Here is a 22,136-nt window from a genome sequence, read left to right on the forward strand (position 1 = left end):
CTGCTTGGTGCAGGGGGCGGCTTTTGTTCCTGGGGCGGGAGGGGGGCCCACGCGGGTGCCGCAGGGCAGCCGGTCTGCAGCTGGGGCTGCCCGGAAGGGGCAGGATGGAGTTATTTGACTTTCAGCCAGGCGCAGGACGATGGGCTGGCCCACGGCCCGCACTGATTCAGCGCCAGCCGGGCTCTGCCCTGGGATGGGGGGTCCGTGCTGGCCCCATGCCTGCTTGGACCTTTCCGTCCATCCCCAGCCGGGCACAGCCTCGAAACTAACCTGCCCTCCCCAAAAGGACACGTGGTGGCAATTCTGCATTTGAAGGCGCACGGGGACGCTGGCGTCCTATGTGACATGAGCCAGGAGGCTTCACCCCAGTGCTCCCCCACTGCACCCCATGGCTGGCCAGGCAGCCTCTAACGCCCTCATGCTAGGCTCTGCCATTGCTCCTGAGAGCTGGTCCCGGGCTACTCACCTCCACAGTGCCGTCCTGGGGGGCGGGGCCGCCGGTCGCATGGGTGTGAGGAGGGGAGTCGTTCTGCTCTGGAGTAGCCCTGAGGGCGTGAGCTTGGGGCAGTGCCCAGCTAACGTAGCGTCCCCACGGCTGGTGAGAGCTGCGGGGGCCGGGCTGCTCTGCCGGTGCGAGCCGGGGGCTGGGCCCAGGCTGCTGCTGCTGGGAGCACGGCACCGGGAGTTGGTGTCTGCGCCGAGCCTGCCTGGCTAACGGGCGCCGTGGAGCAGGAGGGGCGTGCGGTCGGCGCACAGGGAGGGCAGCACGTGCCCAGCGCCCCTCGCAGTGCGTTTGGTAGCGGGGAGGGAGGCTGTCCTGCCCACAGGCAGTTACAGCCTCCCTTCCGAACAGGCCCCCCCCAGGCACAGCGGCCCCCGCTTGCTGGGGGCAGGACAAGCCAGGGCAGGGCCACCATGGCCACTTGCGCTGTTCGGGTGAGCCAGGAAAACCAAAACGAGCCTGAGCCCAGTCCCCAGGCAGCCTGCCCCCTGCTGTTGGGGAGGCTGAGCCCAGTCCCCAGGCAGCCTGCCCCCTGCTGTTGGGGAGGGCTCCGGCGCAGCAGCTGCTCTTGTAGACTTACCGAGGCCCCGCTGTGATGGAAAGGGGCTCGCAAGCATCCAGCTGCCTGCCTGCCTAGTGCCACTGCTCCCTCTGTCTGGGCGGGGCCCCAGGCCCTGTAGCTGGAGCCCCTCGCTGAGCTACCCCCCATGCTAGCCTGGCACTACAGAGCTCTGCCCCGGCGGGTCTGGGGGTTGTGCCGTGGGTGGCTGCGGCAGAGCACGCTGAAGGGGCCAGGCGCACGGGACAGCGGTTCTCCGGCCCTTCTGCACGGCTGTTTCACACAGCCCACTGCGCTCAGCTCTGCTTCCCCCCGAGCGCAAAGCTGGGCGCAATGCGAGCAGGCAGCTCTTTGGGAGCAGCTGGGCCTTTCGTGGCCGGAGCGGTTCGCAGGGCAAGACTTGCAGCAGCCCGGACTGGCCCGCTGTGCCGGGATTCCCTTCCACACAGGCGGGAGGAGCAGCCCTATTTCTGGGAGATGTTCAGGTTACAATGTGCCCCGGGAGGCTGTGGCCTGCCCAGCTGCAGTGTTGTTCCCATGGGGCGTGGACGCTGTCCCTCTCCCTCCGCCCTGCCCTCCTGTTCCAGCACCAGCCGGGGCCTGGACAATGTAGAACAGCCTAATAGGGCTGCAGGGGTATCCTCTGTCTCATGCCCCTCCTCCAAACTGGGACCACGGGGCGCAAGGCCTGGGCAGTGGGCTCTCGCCCTGGCCTGGCAGTCACCCTGGGCGTGGTGAGCCGCTGGCTGAGCCTGGCAGAGGGGACCCCCGAAGAGGAGCAGACCGGGCCGGGGCCAGGCGCTCCACCCGCGTGTATCTTCCGGGCTCCCACCAGCGCAGGGTTGGCACAGCCTCCGTCTCGCCTGCTGGAGGGCCCAGTGACACAAGCTACAAGCTGGCAGCAATCAGCCAGGGAGGCGCTTCGCTGCACATGCACACCCGCCCCGTTTCACCGACTCCCCTCCCCCAGCGTGGGCGCTGGTGCCAACACCTGACTGGTGCCCCATGGGGAGCCATAGGCACGAGAGTCCCGCATGTGCCCTGGCCTGGGTTTAACATGGGGAATGGCAGCAAGCCCGGGCGTCTGCGTACGCGGGGGAGGACCCGCCCTCGCTGCGCTCAGAGAACGTGTTCCTGCTGCCACTGCTCCTGGCGGGTGCCCCGGACCCAGCAGCGTTAATTCCTGGCCTGCCCTGGAGAGCTGCAGCCTTTCCTTGTGCCCTCCCCGGGCCATGCGGAGAAGGGCTTAGAAAACAGCAAAGGGGGCAAATGAAACCAGGCTCCAAGCTACCCTCCCCCCACACGCCGAGTCCGTGGGATTGTTTACAGGCCAGTGGTGACGCTGGAAGCAACAGCTGACGTCTGAGGCGCCCTCCCCAGCGTCCAGTTCTACGCAGCCAGCGCTGTCCAGAGGGCGTGTCCGGTGCCCCCGACGCTGTCCTGCCAAGCCGGGCCAGGGCTCCCTTTGGGCCACGGTGCCGGAGCCAGCCCGGCACGTGGCCAAATGGCACCGAGCCGCGCTGGGGGCTTCAAGGGAGAGAAAACCAGCCACAGTCCACTCCTGCCTCATTCCTGTGGGGGCTGTTTGGCCCTGCTCATCCCTGGGGACACGTGCCTGCCTTCCCCTCCCCCGAGCCATCCCTGGAGAGAACTGCTGGGAGAGGGCAGGGGTACCCCGAGCTGGCGCTAGAGCCTGGCTCCTCCCCTAGGTCCTGGGGCCTCGCTCTCACTAGGGCGCATGTGGTGCCTCCCGGCCGTGGCAGTGTATGAGCCAGGATGCCTCAGGACGGAGGCAGCACTGAGAACAAGCGAGGCCTGGACAGTGCCCCCCACCCGATTGCCCCGGGCCCCCCCATGGCCTGTGGGCTCTGCTAGCAGCGTTTGCAGGCCCCCAGCCGCTGTCTGACGTGGGGCTGCGAAGGGGTCCGGGCTGGGCCCCCTGCCCTACTTGGAGCTGGGGGGGCTGTGGCCGAGGGGCACCAGGGCGTTGGTGGCGTAGTTCTGGAAGAGCGGCTGGAGGAACATGCCGACGGTCCCGAAGATGCAGACGAAAACGAAGATCCACAGGAAGAGGCGGTCGATCACCATGGCCACGTACTTCCAGTCCTCGCTCACCTGCAAGGGGACCAGAGGTCAGAATCCAGCACCCGGCTGCCCCTCCTTCCCCCCTCTCCCCCCCAACGAACCCAGGTGGTTGTGAGGAAACCGGGCCGGCTGCGCGTGGCCGGGGCGCTGCAGAGGGCGATTCCATAACTGCAGCCGGCCCAGCTCCTGCCAGTCGTCCGCAGCCCCAGTCGGAGCCCCTGGGGCCAGGCCAGCAGCCACCCAGGCTGGCTTCTCCCTTCCAGCACCCCTGGGCTCACAGCTGCATTCTCAACCCGCCGCCCCCGGGACTGGGCACAGGGCAGCCCTGTGTGGCCCGCAGCGGGTCACATGGGACTGGGAGCGGGGCATGCGTCTCCCTGGAGCAGTGAGATGGGGGCGCTTGGGGTCTGCCCCGCCCTGGGAAGTGGCTCTGCTTTCGGCGAGGCTGGGCTGGCTTCCGGGGCAGCTCCAGCGTCTAGTCCTCTGTGCTTGGCTGCACGGCCCATGGCTAGCCAAGGCAGTCACCCACGCATCTCCCTCAGCTCTTGGGCCTTTCCACCCATCACCATGGTGTCTGGGCACCTCTCCCACGCTGGGGTCTTGGGGCCGGTCTGCAGCAGGCCCGCAACGTGCTGCCCCACAGGGGGACCTGAAATCGGCTCTCCCCACCCAGCAACTAGGCCAGGCCCAGTGCTCCCTGCTACAGCTCGGGGAGGGAGCAGTTTCATGCTGGAGTCGGGCTCGTTTCTACCCTTGGCCCGCAGAGAGCCTGGCTCGTGCCCCACAGCGAGGCCTCGGGAGTGGGACAGGCAGGGAACAACTTAGTCTGATGCCTGGGTCCACGGCATGACCCCAAATCCATGTGTGCTGGGGCAGGGAGGACAGGAGGCTTGGACCAGCACTCGCCTTCGCTTCTGCCAGGCCCTGGGACTGGCAGATTCCTCCCCAGACTGGATTTGGTGCTGAGGGAGACAGAGCTGCGTGCCCTGGCTATTGGCAAAGGCAGAGGGAGTGCGGCCTACTGGTGAGAGCAGGCAGCCTGGCTCTGGTGCTGCATCGCTCAGCCCTTGGCCTGCTGCCTGACTTGTGGGACTCAGGCCTTCGTCCCGCTCTGAGACGCAGGGATTGCTCCAGGCACATGCGGGGGGTTGGGGCGCGGCCCTCGGCACCAATGCCAGCTGCACCAACATCCCGCCATGGGCTCCCCCAGTTCCCTGCCGCGCCTCGAGCCCCCCTTCCGCGGCAGTGCCACACAGGCGCAGAGCCCGTCGCCCCCCAGCCTGTCTGCGAGCCTGGCAGTGCCCCTCAGAGCCGGGCTGAGGCCCGGGGCTCCCTCCCCGGCCTGGCTCTCTGCCAGCCTCCCCCATCCCGCAGCCTCAAGGCCCCAGCTGGGAGACCGTCCTGGTTACTATGGCGACTGCTTAAACCGGGCCTGACCCCCTCAGGTAGCAGTAGCTGGCCAGGGTGGGGGGAAGGTCTGGCATGGCCCAGGAGGAAGGGGTGGGGGGGCGGATGGAGTCGTCCCCCACCCACCGCAGGGTTAACCCGGCCTCGTGTGCAAAAATCCTCACCAGTGGGGTGAGCTAGCTCCCCTCCCCCCTCCCCCGCAGGGCAAAACGGCAGCTTCCCTGCCCCTCCCTGGTGCATCGCCATGAATATTTCATGGGCCTGCGCAAAGGGGCCTGGCCCAGCCCAGCCGGCGATATTGATTGTGGAGGGGGGGCTGGCTCCTTCCCGCAAGCCCTGCAGGCCAGGCTGGGGGCAGAGAGACGCTCCGCCCGCGAGGGTCCCCCCGCCCTGCAGCCCCCTAGCACAGCGACGTGCCTCACTGCTTATCACAGCCAGGCCCCTGCAGGGGGATGGGAATTTGAGAGTGCCCCTGTGCAAACACTTAGGTGATTTACGGCAGAGTAACACCCTTCCTCCAGAGATGGGTGCAAGGTGGGAGGGGACAGTGCCAGGGGCACGTGTGCTTGTGTACGTACACGCACGTGCACACGCCGGCTTGCAAACAGCTGTCTGCACACAATCCCTTGTGTGTGCAGCCACGTGTATGCGCCACCTTTACATGGGTGGTTATGTACACGTGCAGCCTTTCACACAGCCATGTACATGCACACAGCCTTGCACGGGTGCTTGTGCAGAGGTGCAGCTTTTCATACAGCCACATACATGCATCACCCTTGCAAGGGTGCTTGTGCACACGTACAACCTTGCACGCAGCCACATACAGGCACAGATTTCCACCGATGCTTGTGCACACGTACAACCTTGCACGCAGCCACATGCATGCACCAGCATTGCCTGGGTGATCGTGCACAGCCTTGCACACAGCCGTGTCTCTTCCCCCTTGCACGCGCACCCCCCTTCCCTCTGCCTCCCTGGCCCCTGCCAACTCACGCTCTGGTCGTCGTCCTCACTCCTCATGTGGTCGGCTATGAAGCGCACCCCATCCACCGCCTCCGCCACCCCGCAGCTGCACTGCTGGCTGGGGGCTGGGGCCTGCCCCTGCCGCTCCCGGTAGCCATTGGTGCCCTCAGCTGCCTCGGCGAACGGCCGGCCGCCCAGCTTCCTGACGCTGGCCTGGTTGACGAAGCAGGTGCAAGAGCGGGCGCTCTCCCGCAGGAGGGCGCTGCCGGCGGCGCGCTCCTGGGCCTGGCGGCGCTGGCGCAGCCGCTGGCGGGCACAGTGCTGGCGCGGCTGCTTCATGAAGAGGAAGGTGGGCAGCTTGTCCAGGAAGACCACCCGGACCCAGGGCGGCATGGTGTGGGTGGTGGGCGAGCGGTGATGCACGTTCAGCACGCACACGCTGGTGACGATGGAGAAGGTCACCAGCACCATGGTGAACATGAGGTACTTGCCCACCAGCGGCACGTCCAGCGAGGTGGGCGGCACGATCTTGGAGATCAGCAGCAGGAAGACGGTGAGGGCCAGCAGCACAGAGATGCAGAGCGTCATCTTCTCGCCGCAGTCGGAGGGCAGGTAGAAGACCAGGATGGCCAGGGAGGTGATGAGGACGCAGGGGATGATGAGGTTGATGGTGTAGAAGAGCGGCTTGCGCCGGATGATGAAGTCGTAGGTGATGTCCACGTAGGTGGAGTCCTCGGGGTTCTCGTTGCGCCGCCCCGGCAGGGCCACGATGTCCCACTCGCCGCTGGGCGTGAAGTCGTCCAGGCTGGCCACCTCGCTCTTCAGCACCAGGTCGATCTCCGTCCGGTCGTAGGTCCACGACCGGAACTTCATGGTGCAGTTCTGCTGGTCGAAGGGGAAGTGCTTCACCTCGATCTTGCAGGCGCTCTTGTAGATGGCCGGCGGCAGCCAGAAGATGCTGCCGTCGTAGGAGACCACCGCGTTGGAGTAGAAGGAGACCTCGTACATGCCGTCGGCGCTGCAGGGCGGGAGAGGCCAGTCAGGGGCAGGGCTCTCTGAACCTTCCCCCCCCCAGCTGGCAGCACCCCCCTGGGGCTGAGCCCGGCAGGACCATCCCCCCACCTGCCTAGCAGAGCTGGGCCCCGTCTCCCCAGGAAGCCTGGGGTTAAAACCCAGCCGGGTTCCCATCTTGTGGGGTGCTGCTGGGATCTGAGCCAGCTGGGAGCAGGGGGAACAGGGAACTGTGCCCCCCAGGTTCCCCCCCCCGTTAGGGCTCGGGAGGGACGGCGCGGCTGGGGCCCGAGGCGCGTGGCACCTACTTGTTGTAGAGGACGACGTCGGGCAGCCAGATGTGCTTGGAGGGCAGGCGCACCTTGCGCATGTTGTCGAACTCCTCCGGCTTCCAGGTGAGGCGGTAATCCTCCCACTCCTGCACAGAGCACGGCAGGGCTCAGCGCCGGCCACCCGACCAGCCCAGCCCCCCGCTCAGGCCCCACGGGAGGGCTCCAGGCTGGGGGGCCCGTGTATCTGCAACCCAAACCCCCCCCCCCCCGGCCAGGGTCTGAGGCTGGGGCATCGGCTGGCGAGTTTCCTGCCTGGGGAAGGGTTGGGTCCCCCCTTGGGCCTGGCGCAGCGGGGGGCGGGTGTCTGGTGGGACGCGGCGGGGGAGCAGAGCGAGATGCTGGGGGAAGGAGGGATCCCCCCGCCCAGCACTGCAGAGTGCGCAGCCAGCGTCTCACCTGCGTCAGCCACACATTGGTCGTCATGATCTGCTCCCGCTCATGCTGCGAACAGAACCAGGGCGGCATTAGCAGGGGTAGGGGCACAGGGAGGCCCAGCCCGGAACAGGAAGTGGGGGCAGGCTCCCTGGCAGCACAGAGGGGCCAGCTGGGAGCGCCCACTCTGCCCCTCCCCATAGCGCTGGCTGGCAGAGGGGGCACTGGGAGCCCAGAGGGCGTCTGCCCTCGAGCCGCTGCACTGGGCCGCAGGGAGACAAGTGTGCACAGCTAGCCAGTGTGTCCTTGCACGAGGGGCATGTGCACTGGCGTTTCCCTCCCCCCCCCGGTGCGTCTCCACACGCATGTGCCTGCACGTGGGTGTTTGCAGCCTGTGACTGGCCGCTCGGTGCAGCCAGCCTGGCCCCGTGCGCTCAGCCCCCCTCCCCCACCAGGTGCCTCCAGCTCCCGGGCTCTGCCCAGGACAGGGCGGGAGCTGGGCCCAATTCCACAGGCCCAGCCAACTCACCACACTGATGAGCTGGGCCAGCGACACCATGAGCTGCACGGTCACCAGCTCCGAGCCGTTGGTGGCCGGGCGGATCAGCTTGTTGTAGCGGGACGGGTCCAGGAGGTACTCGACCAGCCGCTCCTCCGTGTCGGTGCCCAGGCTCCCTGAGGGCAAAGGGGGCAACGGGCGTGAGCCCAGCCTCCTCGTCCCCACCCAGCCAGCCACCAGGGGAGACGCCAGCTGCCGGCCCAGCCCCCAGCCTGCCACAAGCACCGGGCAGGGTGGGGTCACCCCTTCCAGCCTGGCCTGCCCTGCACCCCATTGGGTGCCCCCCAATATCCCTCCCTCCCCAGGGCCCAGCTGCAGCTGCTGGAGAAGGGCCGGCTGGTGGGGGAGCAGCTCGGTGGCAGATACCAGCGCACAATGGGCTGCGGGGTAGGGGGGCACTAGCCCTGCCTGGCAGGAGAGAGCCCAGCTCAGTCCCAGGCTGGGAGCCAGACATGGACCCTGCCAGGAACAGCCCCACCAGCTCCCAGGTGGCACCGGCCGTGGGGCTCAAAGGGCGGGGGTGGGGTGTTTCCCATGTGCCCACGGCCAGGTAGCAGGGCTCTGCAAGCAAGGGGGGGGCTGGGGCTGGCCCCGTGCCCCTCCCAAATGTGACCCATTCACAGAGGGGCAGGGGTGGATCGATCGCAGCTAGGATGGACGGACGGACGGACAGGCAGGGGGAGCAGACCTACTGCCAGCAAGAAACGGGGCTTTGCCCCCCCCGCCCGGTGGCTGCGGGCGCCCGGCTGCGCACACACAGTCCCTCCTGGGGCTGGCTGCCAGGGCGTCCTTGGGGATGAAGGGGCTGGTGACTGACAAGCGGCTTCAAGGGCCCTGTAATGAATCTCGCCCCTGGGGTCGGGGCGGGCGGGGAACTCGGGGGCTGGCGCGCGGGCGCCTCTCATCTCGGCTCCAGCTGGCGCCGCTGATAGCTCTGTGCTCGCGGGCCCTTTGGCCCTCATTACGTGCCGCCTTTGTAGCCGCCCGGCAGGCGCTCCATCCTTGGCGGTAATCCCCAAGGAGGGTAAAGCCGGGCGGCACGGGGCCCCGCAAGTGCAGACGCGCAGCCAGCGTGCCAGGCAGGGAGAGGGCCTCGTGCAGCTGATGCCTCCCCAGCTCTCAGCCTCAGTGAGTGGGGCAAGGCCGGGGGGGGGGCGGGGAAGGATGCGGCTCTGGTCCAGCTGGGGTGCTCGGCGCTGGAGGGAATGGCTGCACCACGGCTCCTGCTCAAAGCCAGTATTATTTCATAGACGGGGAAACTGAGGCACGGGGCAGGGGAGTGACTTGGCCCAGGCCACTAGGCCATGCTGCCTCCCGTTCCAGCTGCCCACGGAGGCCTTGGTAAATCCCTGCTCCTGGCCGTGGGTCTTTTCCTAGGCCCCCTGCTCGGCTTGCTAAGGATCCGGGGCGAAGCGAGGCCGTGGTGCGCCTGGCTCCTGGTGGGGTAACTGCGCGCCGGGGCCCAGGCCAGCTGCCAACTGCAGCCAGGGCTTGGGAACAACGACCCAGAGGCGGTGCCCCCCCCCCCCCCCGACACAGTTTGCAGACACGGAGGGGGGAGGGGCCTCTGCTTGGAAATACGTCTGCGGGGTGGGGGGGTTGCCCTGCAGGGGGCACTGGTTCCCATGCAGCACTGGGGCAGGGAATGGGGCAGGACATGGGGCCTTTCCCCTCCGGGGGCCACTGGCTCCAAGTCAGAGAGCAGGTGGAAATACCCCCCCCGAAGGGCACGGCCAAGCGCACGGCGCTCTGGGGAGCCCGGGGCTGCTCTGATGCCAGGCCAAGGGGTAGGAGGTGAAGCTGGCACGGGGAGAGGCTGGGGGCTGTCTGAGGGCCCTGCCCCCCCAAGCGTTGCCGGCTGGGGGAGGAGGAGGGTACACGAGGGACAGTGGGACCTGGGGGCCTAGGGAGCCTGCCCCCCAGCAGGGCCCTTCCCTAGCGCCACATGAAGAGCCCGGCCCAGCCGGTGGCGTGAGGCGGGGCTGCAGGAAGGGGCTCCCAGAGGAGGGTCAGGGATCCCGTCTCGCCGCCCCGGGCGTGTCGGGCATCTCCTCCCCCAGCCGAGGCCAAACCCCAGGAGCTGCCCCGCCCCCGCAGCTGCTGCAGGGAAACCGCGGCCCAGCCAGGCCCGAATTGCTCCGCCTGCCCTTGCGCTGCCCGGCTGGGCCTTCCCATGCAGCCGTGTCCCCAGCCGTGGCTCAGAGCCCGGGGCATCCCCCGGCGTGGCCTGGGCTTCGCTTCCTGGGGGACCTAGCGCGGCGCACTGACCCCCAGCTGCTGCGCCGCCCCCTGCGCGTCCCCAACAGTTTGTCTTCCCTCTGCTCGGCCAGACATGGAGCCAGCGGCAGCCAGGAGCGCCTCCCTGGGCCTGGCAGCCTGTGTCTGCCAGCGGCAGGCCGTCTCTCCCCTCCCCCGGGCCCTCTGAGCCCCCGTGGCCGCCCATGCTGGCGCAGCGCGGCGCCGCAGAGGCACACGGCAGGCGGCGGGGTAAGACAGCAGCAGCCCCTCGGCGCTTCTGTAGCACCAGCCTGTGCTCTTGGACCAGCCTCGCCACGGACCCTCCGGCTTTGAGCCAGACCCACTGAGCCGGGCAGAATCCAGCCTCCAGCTCCGGCGCACCGAGCCAGCGTGAGAAGGGGGAGGGTGCGGGAAGGTCTGAATGGCTTGTCCTGGCCCGCCCGGCAGCCAACACGCACCGGAACTGCCTAGCCCCTGGGCCTGACCGCCCACAGTCCCACGTGCCAGGCACTCCCTGGGACGGGGGGGGGCAGTTTCCCAAAGGCAAAGTCCTTTTTCCCTGCCCCCCAACAGAGAGAGGGCGGCTCATGCAGGAGGGGGCAGGGTCCTGCTCCACTATTTTTATTGGGTCTCACGTAAGGGTGGCTGCTCTCACCATCCGCCGCGGCGCCCACCCTGCTAACCGTTCCGATGCGGCTACGTCTAGCGGCAAGGAGTTCCACAGACTCCATGTGCCTGGTGCAACCAAGCTTGCTTTCCTCACCATTACGCTGCCTGCCTTTCCTTACACAGGTCCAGACGCCCGCCCAGCCACACACGCCCGGGGCTCCGAGTTTCAGACGCCTCCTCAGGCCCATCTGGGGGGGCCCAGCATGTTGGACACATTTGAGAAATCTGGACGTACAGGGTATGTCTTCGCTACAGAGTTTTTCCGAAAAAACTTCAATTACGTCCACACAGCAGGCACATTCTTTTGAAACAAAATCAAAAGAGCCGAGGGGTTTTTCCGGCATTGGTAACCCGCTTTCTACGAGGAAGAGGGCTTTTGGGAAAGAGCTCTTTCGGAAAAAGGCGCGTGTGTGGACGGGAAGAGGGAGTTCTTTCGCAAGAAGAGGAAAGAGGAAAAAGCACAGGGCCCTGGTGGCCACTCCGCCCGTAGGAGTCACAGCTGACATGCGAGAGAGCAGCCAGTCCGTGTGGACCCTATCTGTCAGAAAAGCAGACGGCTTTTTCGACGCGCTTTGGCAGTGTGGATGCTCTGTCGCAAGGATTGTTTTGGATGATCTCTTCCGGAAAAGCTCCTTCCGAAAGAAGCCTGCAGTCTAGACATAGCCACAGATGTGCACACACACACCCTGTGCGCAAAAACACACCCTGTGTGCACACACTCTGCATACACACTCACCCTGTGCACACAGCCATACACCCTGCACACACACACACACACACACTGCATACATACTCACCCTGCGCAGGCACACACACACACCCTGCACACATACTCACCCTGTGTGCATACACACACACACATACCCTGTGCGCACGCACACCCTGCGCACACACTCAACCTGCGCAGGCATACACACATACCCTGCACACATACTCACCCTGTGTGCATACACACACACACATACCCTGTGCGCGCGCACACCCTGCGCACACACTCAACCTGCGCAGGCATACACACATACCCTGCACACATACTCACCCTGTGTGCATACACACACACACATACCCTGCACACATACACGCACACACACTGCATACATACTCACCCTGCGCAGGCACACACACACACACCCTGCACACATACTCACCCTGTGTGCATACACACACACACATACCCTGCGCGCGCGCACACCCTGCACACACACTCAACCTGCACAGGCATACACACATACCCTGCACACATACACGCACACACATACTCCCTGAACAGACACACACCCTGCGCGCACACACACTCTGCGCATGCTCAGAAGCCAGGGCTCAGCGCTACAGGACAGAACTGGCTCTCGGACGGCACCAGGCACCAGGAATGACTCAGGTTCTGAATTGCGGCGTTTGAGGGGAGAGTCCGGGCAGCCTGGGCCGCTCGCACAGACCCGCTGCCACAGGCAGGGAGGCCCACGGGCCAGGCCGTGACTAGCTGAGTCAGGGCAATCGATCGTGTGGTGCAAACAGCTGGGGGGGGCAGCGCAGTGGGGCGCACCTGGGGCTTCGCCCCGAGCTGTGCGCAGAGCCCTGCCCGGCCCCACGTGAGCTAATGCTGCAGACTGTCTGCACAGGCCCCACCAACGTCTGCCTGTCTGTCCCAGCTCCATACGCCCCCTCCCCCTCCTTCTGCCTGTCTGTCCCAGCTCCATACACCCCCTCCCCCTCCATCTGCCTGTCTGTCCCAGCTCCATACGCCCCCTCCCCCCTCCGTCTGCCTGTCTGTCTCAGCTCCATACGCCTCCCACATCTGTCTGCCTGTCTGTCCCAGCTCCATACGCCCCCTCCCCCTCTGTCTGCCTGTCTGTCTCAGCTCCATACGCCTCCCCCATCTGTCTGCCTGTCTGTCCCAGCTCCATACACCCCCTCCCCCTCTGTCTGCCTGTCTGTCCCAGCTCCATACACCCCCCTCTGTCTGTCTGTCACAGGTGCATACAGCCCACCTCCATCAGTCTTTCTATCACATCTCCGTACATCCTACTTCTGCCTGTCTGTCCAGCACCTAGTGCTGTGATCTCCCAGCCCTATTGCTGTGGCAGGAGGGTGGGGATTGGAAGCGCCTGGCTAACAAGAGAGATCTGACTTCTTCTAAGCTCCCTTGTTTCTGTGGCATTAATGTTCTCTCCGGCCCACCCGGAAAGTGTCAGTCCGCCGGCTGGTACTTGGTGTTCCAGCACAGAATGGGGGGGGATGTTGCCTGGGCTGGTGGTGGTGTGCGTTTGTGTCTAGTGTGTGTGTGTGGGTGTGTGTGTGTCTGGTGGGTGTAGGTGTGGGGGGGGTACACACCCCATTGAGAATCCCATCGAGAATGGGAAATACTTCTCCAGGTGCGTGATTTGAAACATTTGTGGCCAGTGATGTGCAGGCAGCCGCGTGAGCAGCGGTGCTGAGCGCAGGGGAGTCCTGGCACCAGGGCCCTTCACACCCACCAGGCGACCTCCCCCCATGTCTAAGCAGGGGCATCAGACACGGGAGAACCCTAGGAGAAGCCGGCCCAGCCCTGCCCCCCTTTGCCGGGCCTGCTGCTGGGGCAGAGCAGCTCCCGCAGGGTGCAGGCCGAGCGGAAGGAAAGGCCCTGTGGGCATGGGCCAGAGCTGGTTAATCCGAGCGCCAGGGAGCCCGCCGTACCCGCCGGCTGGGCTGGGGCTGTGCCCCAGGGACCTGGCTTCCTTCACGGCTTGGCTAGAATTTACCCTCCCCCCGGTGAGCAGGGGCCTGCTCTTACCCGCCCCTCCTGCAACGAGGGGCTTCGTCCTGCACACGCAACTCAACCCCCCCCCAGCGAAAAAGTCCCACTTGCTTTCTGGTGCCCTGGGTCACCCGGCCCAGGGCTGCCTCCCCTCCCCCTGCACCCCCCCCCGGGCACAACGGGGCACCGCACGGCCCAGGGCTGCCCCCTACTTCTGCCCCCTGCACACACACCCCGGGCACAGCGGGGCCCCCGCCCGGCCCAGGGCTGCCCCCCCTCCCTTGCCCCACCGGCACAGCGGGCCCCCAAACGGCCCAGGGCTGCCCCCCCTCTCCTGCCCCCCGGCACAGCGGGGCCCCACACGGCCCAGGGCTGCCCCCCTCCCCTGCCCCCCGGCACAGCGGGGCCCCCACACGGCCCAGGGCTGCCCCCCCCGGCACAGCGGGCCCCCACCCGGCCCAGGGCTGCCCCCCCCTCCCCCGGCACAGCGGGTCCCCACCCGGCCCAGGGCTGCCCCCCCCCGGCACAGCGGGCCCCCACCCGGCCCAGGGCTGCCCCCCCCCCGGCACAGCGGGCCCCCACCCGGCCCGCGGGCACTTACTTCTCAGCAGGCCCAGCAGGCAGACGCAGAGGAGCGGGGCCATGGGGGCGGGCGGCGGCTGCATCCTCTAGCGGCGGCGGGACATGGCTCCGGCCCGGGCCGCTGTCCCTGGTGCTGAAGCGGCTGCGCCGGCCCCTGCGCGGCTCTGTCCCGGGTGCTGAAGCGGGAGGCTCTGGGCGCTGCTCGGACTCCGGCTGCCTGCGCCGTCCGGGTGCGCGGCCTCTGCGCGCTCAGCCCTGCGCCCCCCTCGCTGCGCTGCGCTGCCTGGCGCCGAGCGGGGCTCCCGGCGCGGGGCGGGGCGGGACGGGACCCGCCTTCACGGGCGGAGCGGCGGCTGGAGCGGGCCCCGCCCCGGCGGGCTGGCAGGGAGCTGAGCGCAGGGGGTGCGAGTGTGTGAGCAGCGTGTGTGTGTGTGTGTGTGTGTGTGTGTGTGTGTGTGTGTGTGTGTGTGTGTGAGAGAGAGAGAGAGAGAGAGAGAGAGAGAGAGAGTGTGTGTGTGTGTGTGTGAGAGAGAGAGAGAGAGATCGATTAGTGTGTTTGTGAGATCAGCGTGTGTGTGTGTGTGTGTGTGTGTGTGTGAGAGAGAGAGAGAGAGAGAGAGAGAGAGAGAGAGAGAGAGAGAGTGTGTGTGTGTGTGTGTGTGTGAGAGAGAGAGAGAGAGAGAGAGAGAGAGAGAGAGAGAGATTAGTGTGTTTGTGAGATCAGCGTGTGTGATCAGTGTGTGTGTGTTTGTGTGTGTGTGTGATTGGTGTGTGTGAGATCAGAGCATGTGTGTGATCAGTGTGTGTGCGTGTGCGTGTGTGAGAGAGATAGATTAGTGTGTGTGTGCAATCAGTGTGTATGTGTGTGTGATATGTGTGTGTATGATCAGTGTGTGTGAGATCAGTGTGTGTGTGTGAAATCAGTGTGTGTGTGTGTGATTAGTGTGTGTGTGTGCAAGTGTGTGATCAGTGTGGGTGAGATTAGTGTGTGAGATTAGTGTGTGTGATCAGTGTGTGTGTGTGTATGAGAGAGAAATATCAGTGTATGTATGAGTACTGTGTGTTAGAGTGTGTGTGATCAGTGTATGTATGAGCGCGATCACTGTGCATGTGTTAGATCACGTGTGTGTGAGCGCTCTGCTCCTGTGTGTGTGTGATCACTATAGATGTGATTGTGTGTGTGTGTGCCAGTGTGGTCCCTGTGTGTGCCTGGCAGACCACACTCGGGTCACTGCCTGGGCTGGGGGTGAGCACTGAGTGTGTCGGGGGCGGGGACACGCATGCCCCATGCAGCCTCCTTCATTGCTCGCGTCCCCCTTGGCTTTGCCTCCACCCCCCACCCTGGGCACCGAGCGACTGCCCCAGGGCGCTGGGCTCAGGGGGTTGCTGCCTGCTTGGGCAGTGGCCACTGGGCTGGAGGGACCTTTGCTCTGACCCAGGCTGGCTGTTCTGTGTTCTGTGCTTGTGCTCCTCTGCCTCTGCCCTCTGGGTCCAGCACCCCCCACCACGAGGGCCTTTGGGGGCTGCCACACCAGACTCCGCTGCTCTGGCTCAGCGCTCAAGGGGCTTTGAGTGCGGAGCTCTGGCCCCACCCTGTTTCCAAGGGGTCTGGATGTCAGACTGACGGGGCCCTGGGACCCGAGACTGGGGGCCGGGACAGTCCCTGTAACGTCCCAGCTCCCGCCTGCTGCAGCTGAGGTCATGTCACGGCCCATGGCCCTTACAGAAATTTAGTGCATGACTCTGAGCATGCACGACGCAAAATACCTCAAGTACCAGATCCATTGTAATGGTACAATCTGCTGCGTCCATGTCTCCTATTTCTGCGCCCGTATCAGTCTTGGATGTCAAGTCAGACATATGCGGTGTGGAGCGGCTTATCGTTCTAAATGTGCTAACGAGGCCATTACTTAATCAGGAAACTTAATGGCTCGGTGATCAAGCCAACAATCGGTGAATGGTCTTGTTAGTCCTGTGAGCCTAAACTGTGGCTGGTCCTAGACAGGCGTGTGGCTAGGCCACCGGGACTGGTATTTTTCCATGGGGATGGGGATGTCAAACAAAGGGTCCCAGCCCTGGGACGGGGTGGGGGGGAGTCTATTTAAGCAACGGGAAGTCATCAGTCCTTTATCCTCAGCTGGCCTCTGAAACTGCCTGACCTACCCTAAGAGGAGACCTGTCAACAAAGGACTTTGCAAATAGCTGTAGACCCAAGTCAGAGTAACAGTCAACTGTCGCTTATAGCTTTTTCCTCCAGATAGGAAGATCTGTGTAGGGTGAGAATTTGCAGGTGACCAGTTTCCTAGCCGATTAGAACTCGCTGAGTGTGTTTGTTTCTTTTTAATTGAGTAGCTTCCTTTGATTGGTCTGTTTTCACTTGCAGCCATTGAAATCCTACTTTGAAACCTTAATACAAACACTTTTGTTTATTATCAAGCCCAGTGTAAATAATTAATTGTTATTGGGAGCAACCACTGTGCACCTCTCTCTGTCACTGATAAAGGGGGATAAAGAGGCTTATCGTTCTAAATGTGCTAACGATGCCCTTACTTAATCAGGAAACTTAATGGCTCGGTGATCAAGCCAACAATCTGTGAATGGTCTGCATTGAGCTTTCATTGTGTATGAGGGATTTGTTTGGGGGGCTGGTCCCTTTTGGGGGGTGGTTTCCAGGGTGCTGGGCCCTTAGAGCTGAGCCCTGCCCAGGCTGAAGCGGTTCAGTGTCTGTGTTGCTTTGCTGGGGGGTGGCACCCCCACCTCTGTGCTCGGTCTGGGGGAGAGCAGAGGATCTGAGCCAGTAGCACAGGGTGGTGTGGGGAGCCCCAGAGGGCAGGAAGGTGGGTCTCAGTACACTAGGGAACAACCCCAAGGGGACTGTTGGGACTTCCAACCCATCACATCAATCTCCCTCCCTGGCAGAGGTACCTCCCCTAGACTGCAAAGGCAGCTGCTTTCCACAGCAGCTTCGCCCCTGCCCCCCAGAGCAGGTCCCAGTTTGCCAGGGTAAGAGGCTTCCACCCTGTGAGGCACGGGGCTGCTCTTGCTCCCGTGGGAGGGCTGCATTCCCCCACCATCCCTGCGGCCCTCGGGCGGGCTCCCGGCTCAGGCCCTGCAAAGGCCGGCTAGCCCCACCTAGCTCACTGGCCCTTTCTCCATCCCTACGTAAGAACATGTGAGCGGCCAGATGGAGTCAGACCAAAGGTCTGTCCAGCCCAGTGTCCTGTCTGCCCACAGTGGCCAAGGCCTGGTGCCCCGGGGGAGTGAACAGAACAGGGAATCCTCACGTGATCCCTCCCCTGTCACCCATTTCCAGACACAGAGGCCAGGGACCCCGTCCTACCCAGCCTGGCAAATAGCCATTGATGGACTTAACCTCCACTAATCTATCGAGCTCTTTTTTGAACCCTGTTCAAATTTTCGTCTTCACCACATCCTCCGGCGAGGAGTTCCACAGGTTGGCTGTGCGCCGAGTGAAGAACAACTTCCTCTGGTTTGTTTTAAACCTGCTGCCTGTTCATTTCATTTGGTGACCCCGAGTTCTTCTATTGTGGGAACAAGTAAATCGTTTCTCCTTATTCGCTTTTTCCACGCCAGCCATGATGGGGATGGATGCCCGGTGCCCAGCATGCCCAATGCCAGGCCAGGCTGGAGAGCCCTGGCAGCCAGACCAGGTGAGGGGGGGATGGAAGCGGGGTGGTGGGAGCCTTTGCGCCAGGTGTGCACAGCTTTGGGGGTGCCTGGAACAGGTCCAGACTAGGCCTCCCATCCATAGGATGGCTCTGGGCAAGTGGCATTGGGAGGCCCCCACGTTCAGGGGGAGGTGGGGACCAGGGCAGCCTGGGGAGTGGGCAGAAGGCAGCGAGCAACCTGGGCCCAGCCCTCCCTGCCCTGCCCCTGGAAGGCAGAAGCACTGGGGCAGGGGGAAGGGGAGGGGGCAGGGCTGGGGCTGGGCTGGGTCAGGTTGCTTGCTGACCCCTGCAGTGTGGGCTCCCCCAAACCGCGGCACTGGGGTGGCTGCCCCTGGCTGGCTCTGGACAGGACAGCTCTGAAAATAAAGCCAAACATTGGCGGAGCTGGGCCCTAGGGGCCGTACACTCGCCAGTGGGTTCCGTTTGCAGCTCTGCCAGGGACTCGCTCCCGGAGGCAAAGGCCAGGGGAGGGACATGGATGGGGACGGCAGGGGGCACCCTGGACCGGGTGAGTGGGCAGCACCAGGCCCAGCAGCGCCCGAGCTGCTCTCAGCGCCAGGGGGTGAAGCCGGGTTTGTTTTCCCTCCGTCCCCAGTTTCCGCTCTGCCCTTCCGGCCTGGGCTCGGCACGGGGCAGTCCCCAGCTGTGCCATGCTACGGCCGTGCCAGGCCTGCCCCGGCTCCCTGCACAGCTGCAGAAGGGCAAGACGGGGAGAGTCCCGCTGAAGCCACGTGGGCCAGTCTGTTCCCTGGGCACCGCGCCTAGCTGTACAGCGCCCCAGCCACGGGCCCCAGCTCCGCCCAGGTTGGGGCAGGCGATTCAGCCCCTGGCTCCACCCTCTGGGACACCCGGAGCCTGTAGCCAGGGGGGCCCTTCGTGCTGGGAGGGAAGCAGCATCCGGCGCATGTGCCAGGCTGACACGTGTCGCCCAGGCAGCGGGGTCGTCTCCCTTGTGTGGCTCCTGGGGGCTGGGGCTCTGTGTGGGAGCAGCTGGCCCCCAGCAAGGCTCTGTGGCTGGTCGGGAACCCTCCCCTGCCACATCTCCGGTCCCACACGGGGCTCCTCCCTGCCCCCAGCCCTGCCCCCCCCAGCCCTGCCCTCGCTGCTGTGGTCCCTGGAACACAGAAACTCCATTACCGCAGCCAGCAGCTCCCGCGACCTTCCTCTGCACAGACAAGGTCAGGGGCTGGCAGCCCCCCCCCCGGCCGCCGTACAATCACCTGCTCCCCTCCTTCTCTGGGGTCTCTATCTCCTCCCCTGCCCCCCGCCTGGCACACTGGCAGGCCAGGCCCCCCCGCAAAGCGACTCACTTGGCTCTTTCCTCTCCCCACCAGGCAGCCCCACGGCCGGATGGCACCGGCTGCTGTGAGGTGGGATGACCAGCCTGCCATGGAGTGGGGGCATGACCCCCACCCCACCAAGGGGAGGGCTTTGGGGGCCTCCTCTGGGGCTCGGGCGTGGCCAGGGGACCTGTGAGTGGCCTGCCTAGGCCCCGGGGCTGCCGGCCAGTGTGTGCGGAGCCCCGGCAGCAGCTAACAGACCACATTGCGCCCACCTCACCGACCGGCTCCTGTGCAGACATGTGGCAATGGCTGTGGCAACCCACTCGTCCTCCGCTGGGGGGCGGCTCTGGGGGGGACCCAGGTGGGATTTACCTGCCTAGGCATGTCTGGGTCACATGGGGGTATCTCATGGGGATCACACGGGGGGTAGGGATGGTGTAGACGGAGCTTGGTCCTGCCTTGAGGGCGGGGGGCTGGACTCGATGACCTCTCGAGGTCCCTTCCAGTCCTATGATTCTATGAATCTCACAGGACGGTCACATGGGGGTATCACACATGGGGTGTCACAGGGGGGCATCTCATGGGGGTTACTCAGGGAGTGAAATGGGAGGATCGCATGGAGGTTTCCCGGAGGGTCGCGTGGGGGGATCACATGGGGGGGGCTGCAGGGTAGCTGGGCGGGCTCTGTGTGGAGGGGGCCGGGGGCTGGAACAGCAGCGCTGATGCGTTGCCCAGAGGAGGTGGCCAGTCAAGTGGAAAGCTGTCAGTTCACAGCTTCCTGGTGGCTGCCAGCTCTCAGGGGGGCCCTCCCCCTTGCTGCCCCCCTTCCAGAGTGACATGATGGAGCCTGGCTGCTCACTACACCCCCCCACTCCTTTCCCCTCCAGGCTTGCTCCGGCCGCTCCCAGCAGAGCCCATGGGGGACCTGTGCTCAGCCCCCATCCTGCTGTAGGGGGGGTACCCATGCCCAAGGCCTGTACCTCACCTCCCTGCCCCTGCTCGGTCCCCAATGGGAGGGGAGACAGAGGGGACTGGCAGCAGCCCATGTTGACATAACGGGCACCCACGGCTGGTCGCCAGAGGGGGACCGTGGATGCCGCCCTAGCCTGCCGCGAGGCGGGGGTAGGGCAGCACCAGACCCTTAGGATGCTGCCCCTCGAGGCGCCCAGATCGGCTCCCCCTCACACCCCCGCCCACCGCCTGTCTCTGCCAATTCCACTCCAGCTGCCAGTGACCTTTCCGGGCACCGCTCGCCTGCGGCAAACACTGACTCATGCAGCTCTGGGAGCCGGGGCCCAGCTGAGCTGGGCCGGGCCGGGTGGCAGGCGCTGGTCTCCAAGGCCGGGGGCGAGCCCCGTGAATCGGCGAGTTCAGCCAAGCACACGGGAGGGTGGGAATCCAGCAGCGCAGAGGAGCCAGGCCCGCCTGACTGGCAGGCGAGGGGGGAGTCTGGCTGAATTGCTTCAGCATCACTTCTGTGTGTCCCCTCCCCCCCCCCCCCCCGCCCCGACTGGAGCTCCGAGATACGTCTGCACTGCAAAGACAAACCAACGGTGCCGAGTCTCAGAGCCCTGGCCCCGGCCCCCCACCCCTAATCCTGGGGGACAGATTCCTCTTGTGGCTGAGGGAGGGGGAGGAGCAGGAGGCCGGTGCTGCTGGCTGAGCGGGGGAGGGGGTGGGGCAGGCTGGTGTGTTTTGCTGCGAGGAGACCTGCCAGTGTCCAGCCAGGCAGCAAATGCCCCTGTCAGAACAATCCTACTCGCAGACGTGAGCAGGCAGCTGGGCCCAGCAGCTCCCTGCTGCATTTTCCAATAGGCTGGAGCCTCGGAGCCTTTGCACAGCAGCTTCCCCTTGGCCAGGTGGCAGCTCCGAGGGGCAGCCCCTCTCCGCCCAAGTGGGGGGCAGGGGCAAGGGGAACACAGAGGAGCAGGGAGCTGAACGTTCTTTTGGAGCATCGGTGCCCCTGCCTACTGGCCTTCAATCCCCCACTCGGCACTGCTGCTCTGCGCGCCGTGGTGGGCTGGGATGGGAACAAGGTGCAGCCTCCGTCCAAGCCGCGGCCGTGGGCTGGGCTTCCAGGGCAGAGCTCACACTCAAAGGGAACCTCCAGGCTGGCAGAAGTGCTGTAAGGAAGACATGATGTGATTCTTCCACTCTCCCCTGCACTAGGAGCACCGTGTCCAGCGCTGGGCACCACCCTTCGGGAGAGCAGCAGGCAAGCCCAGGGGAGAGTAACAAAAATGAACAGAGATCTAGGGACTATGACCTACGAGGAAAGCTTGGCCACTTGGGTTTGTTTAGTCAGGCGGAGACACGATAATGATCATCAGGTACGTAGAAGGTTGTTATACAGGATGGCAATAAACTGTTCCCCTTGACCCAGGACAGGTTCCAAGAAGCAATGTGGTCAGGATTCACCGGTGTGGTGGCCTGCCAGGCCTCCTACCCCAGTGATAACCATTCAGCTGTGTGCGTGTGTGCTCCTCGTGTGTGTTGTGTTGACACCGCACAAGTAGCCACCACAGCAGACTCTGCGAGAGCCCCCAAAGACCACAAAAATCAGCTATGGATTGAAGGTGCCCGGCCAGGTTTATTGTCAAACAAACTACACTAATAGTTGTCAGTAGGCTCTACGGAACCACTACACATAATGTACCCCCAGACAATGGACCGGCCCAGTCAGTCGGAAGTCCCTCTACCTGTTAGGCTGGATAGTTAGTTCCTTCAAGACACAACTTCATTGTACAAACTAGGCATGTAGAAAAGCATGTAATAGGGTAACCATGTCACCACTGAAAATCTAGATGCCACCTGTCACCCTGCACCTGGTAGGTTGATTAGAACATCTCTTATCCATCATGTTGTCATTTTAGACCTTTACTGAACCTAGGTCGGTATGTCTGTTGTCTGTAGAGAATGTGGGTAACAAAGTCCTTTTAACGAGGTGGATGCTCTCCTGTGCAAGAAAGCTCTGATGGTCATTTTAGCCAGACGGGTTTCTTGCGCAAGAAACCCCTGTTGCCCGTCCACACTGCCTTCTTGAACAAGAACTCTTGTGCAAGAGGGCTTATTCCTCATGGGGAGAGGAATAACTGTCATGCAGGAAGCCCTCTGTTCTGACAACTACCTGTAAATTTCCTTGCACAAGAAC

General features: G+C 64.4%; 1 protein-coding gene across 1 annotated transcript; it reads right to left on the reverse strand.

The window, feature by feature from the left end:
* Positions 1 to 3,005: 3,005 nt before the first annotated feature.
* Positions 3,006 to 14,308, reverse strand: CHRNB2 (cholinergic receptor nicotinic beta 2 subunit). Its single transcript, XM_075907545.1, has 6 exons — positions 14,033 to 14,308; positions 7,761 to 7,906; positions 7,256 to 7,300; positions 6,836 to 6,945; positions 5,547 to 6,534; positions 3,006 to 3,176 (listed from the first exon to the last, which is right to left on the reverse strand). Exons 1-6 carry the CDS (start codon positions 14,094 to 14,096, stop codon positions 3,006 to 3,008), a joined length of 1,524 nt encoding a protein of 507 aa, XP_075763660.1. The 5' UTR covers positions 14,097 to 14,308.
* Between the last annotated feature and the right edge of the window lie 7,828 nt (positions 14,309 to 22,136).

This window comes from Pelodiscus sinensis, chromosome 24, assembly GCF_049634645.1.
Source record: "Pelodiscus sinensis isolate JC-2024 chromosome 24, ASM4963464v1, whole genome shotgun sequence".
In the NCBI taxonomy this organism is placed as follows: Eukaryota; Metazoa; Chordata; order Testudines; family Trionychidae; genus Pelodiscus; species Pelodiscus sinensis.

What these genes read in the sequence shown, in the direction of transcription:
- CHRNB2 (XM_075907545.1), bottom strand. Translation starts at nt 14,096, where the DNA reads ATGCAGCCGCCGCCCGCCCCCATGGCCCCGCTCCTCTGCGTCTGCCTG. An exon ending in CCTGCTGGGCCTGCTGAGAA is followed by an intron (nt 7,907 to 14,032) that starts GTAAGTGCCCGC and finishes CTTTGCCCTCAG; the next exon opens with GGAGCCTGGGCACCGACACG. An exon ending in CCAATGTGTGGCTGACGCAG is followed by an intron (nt 6,946 to 7,255) that starts GTGAGACGCTGG and finishes TGCTCTGTGCAG; the next exon opens with GAGTGGGAGGATTACCGCCT.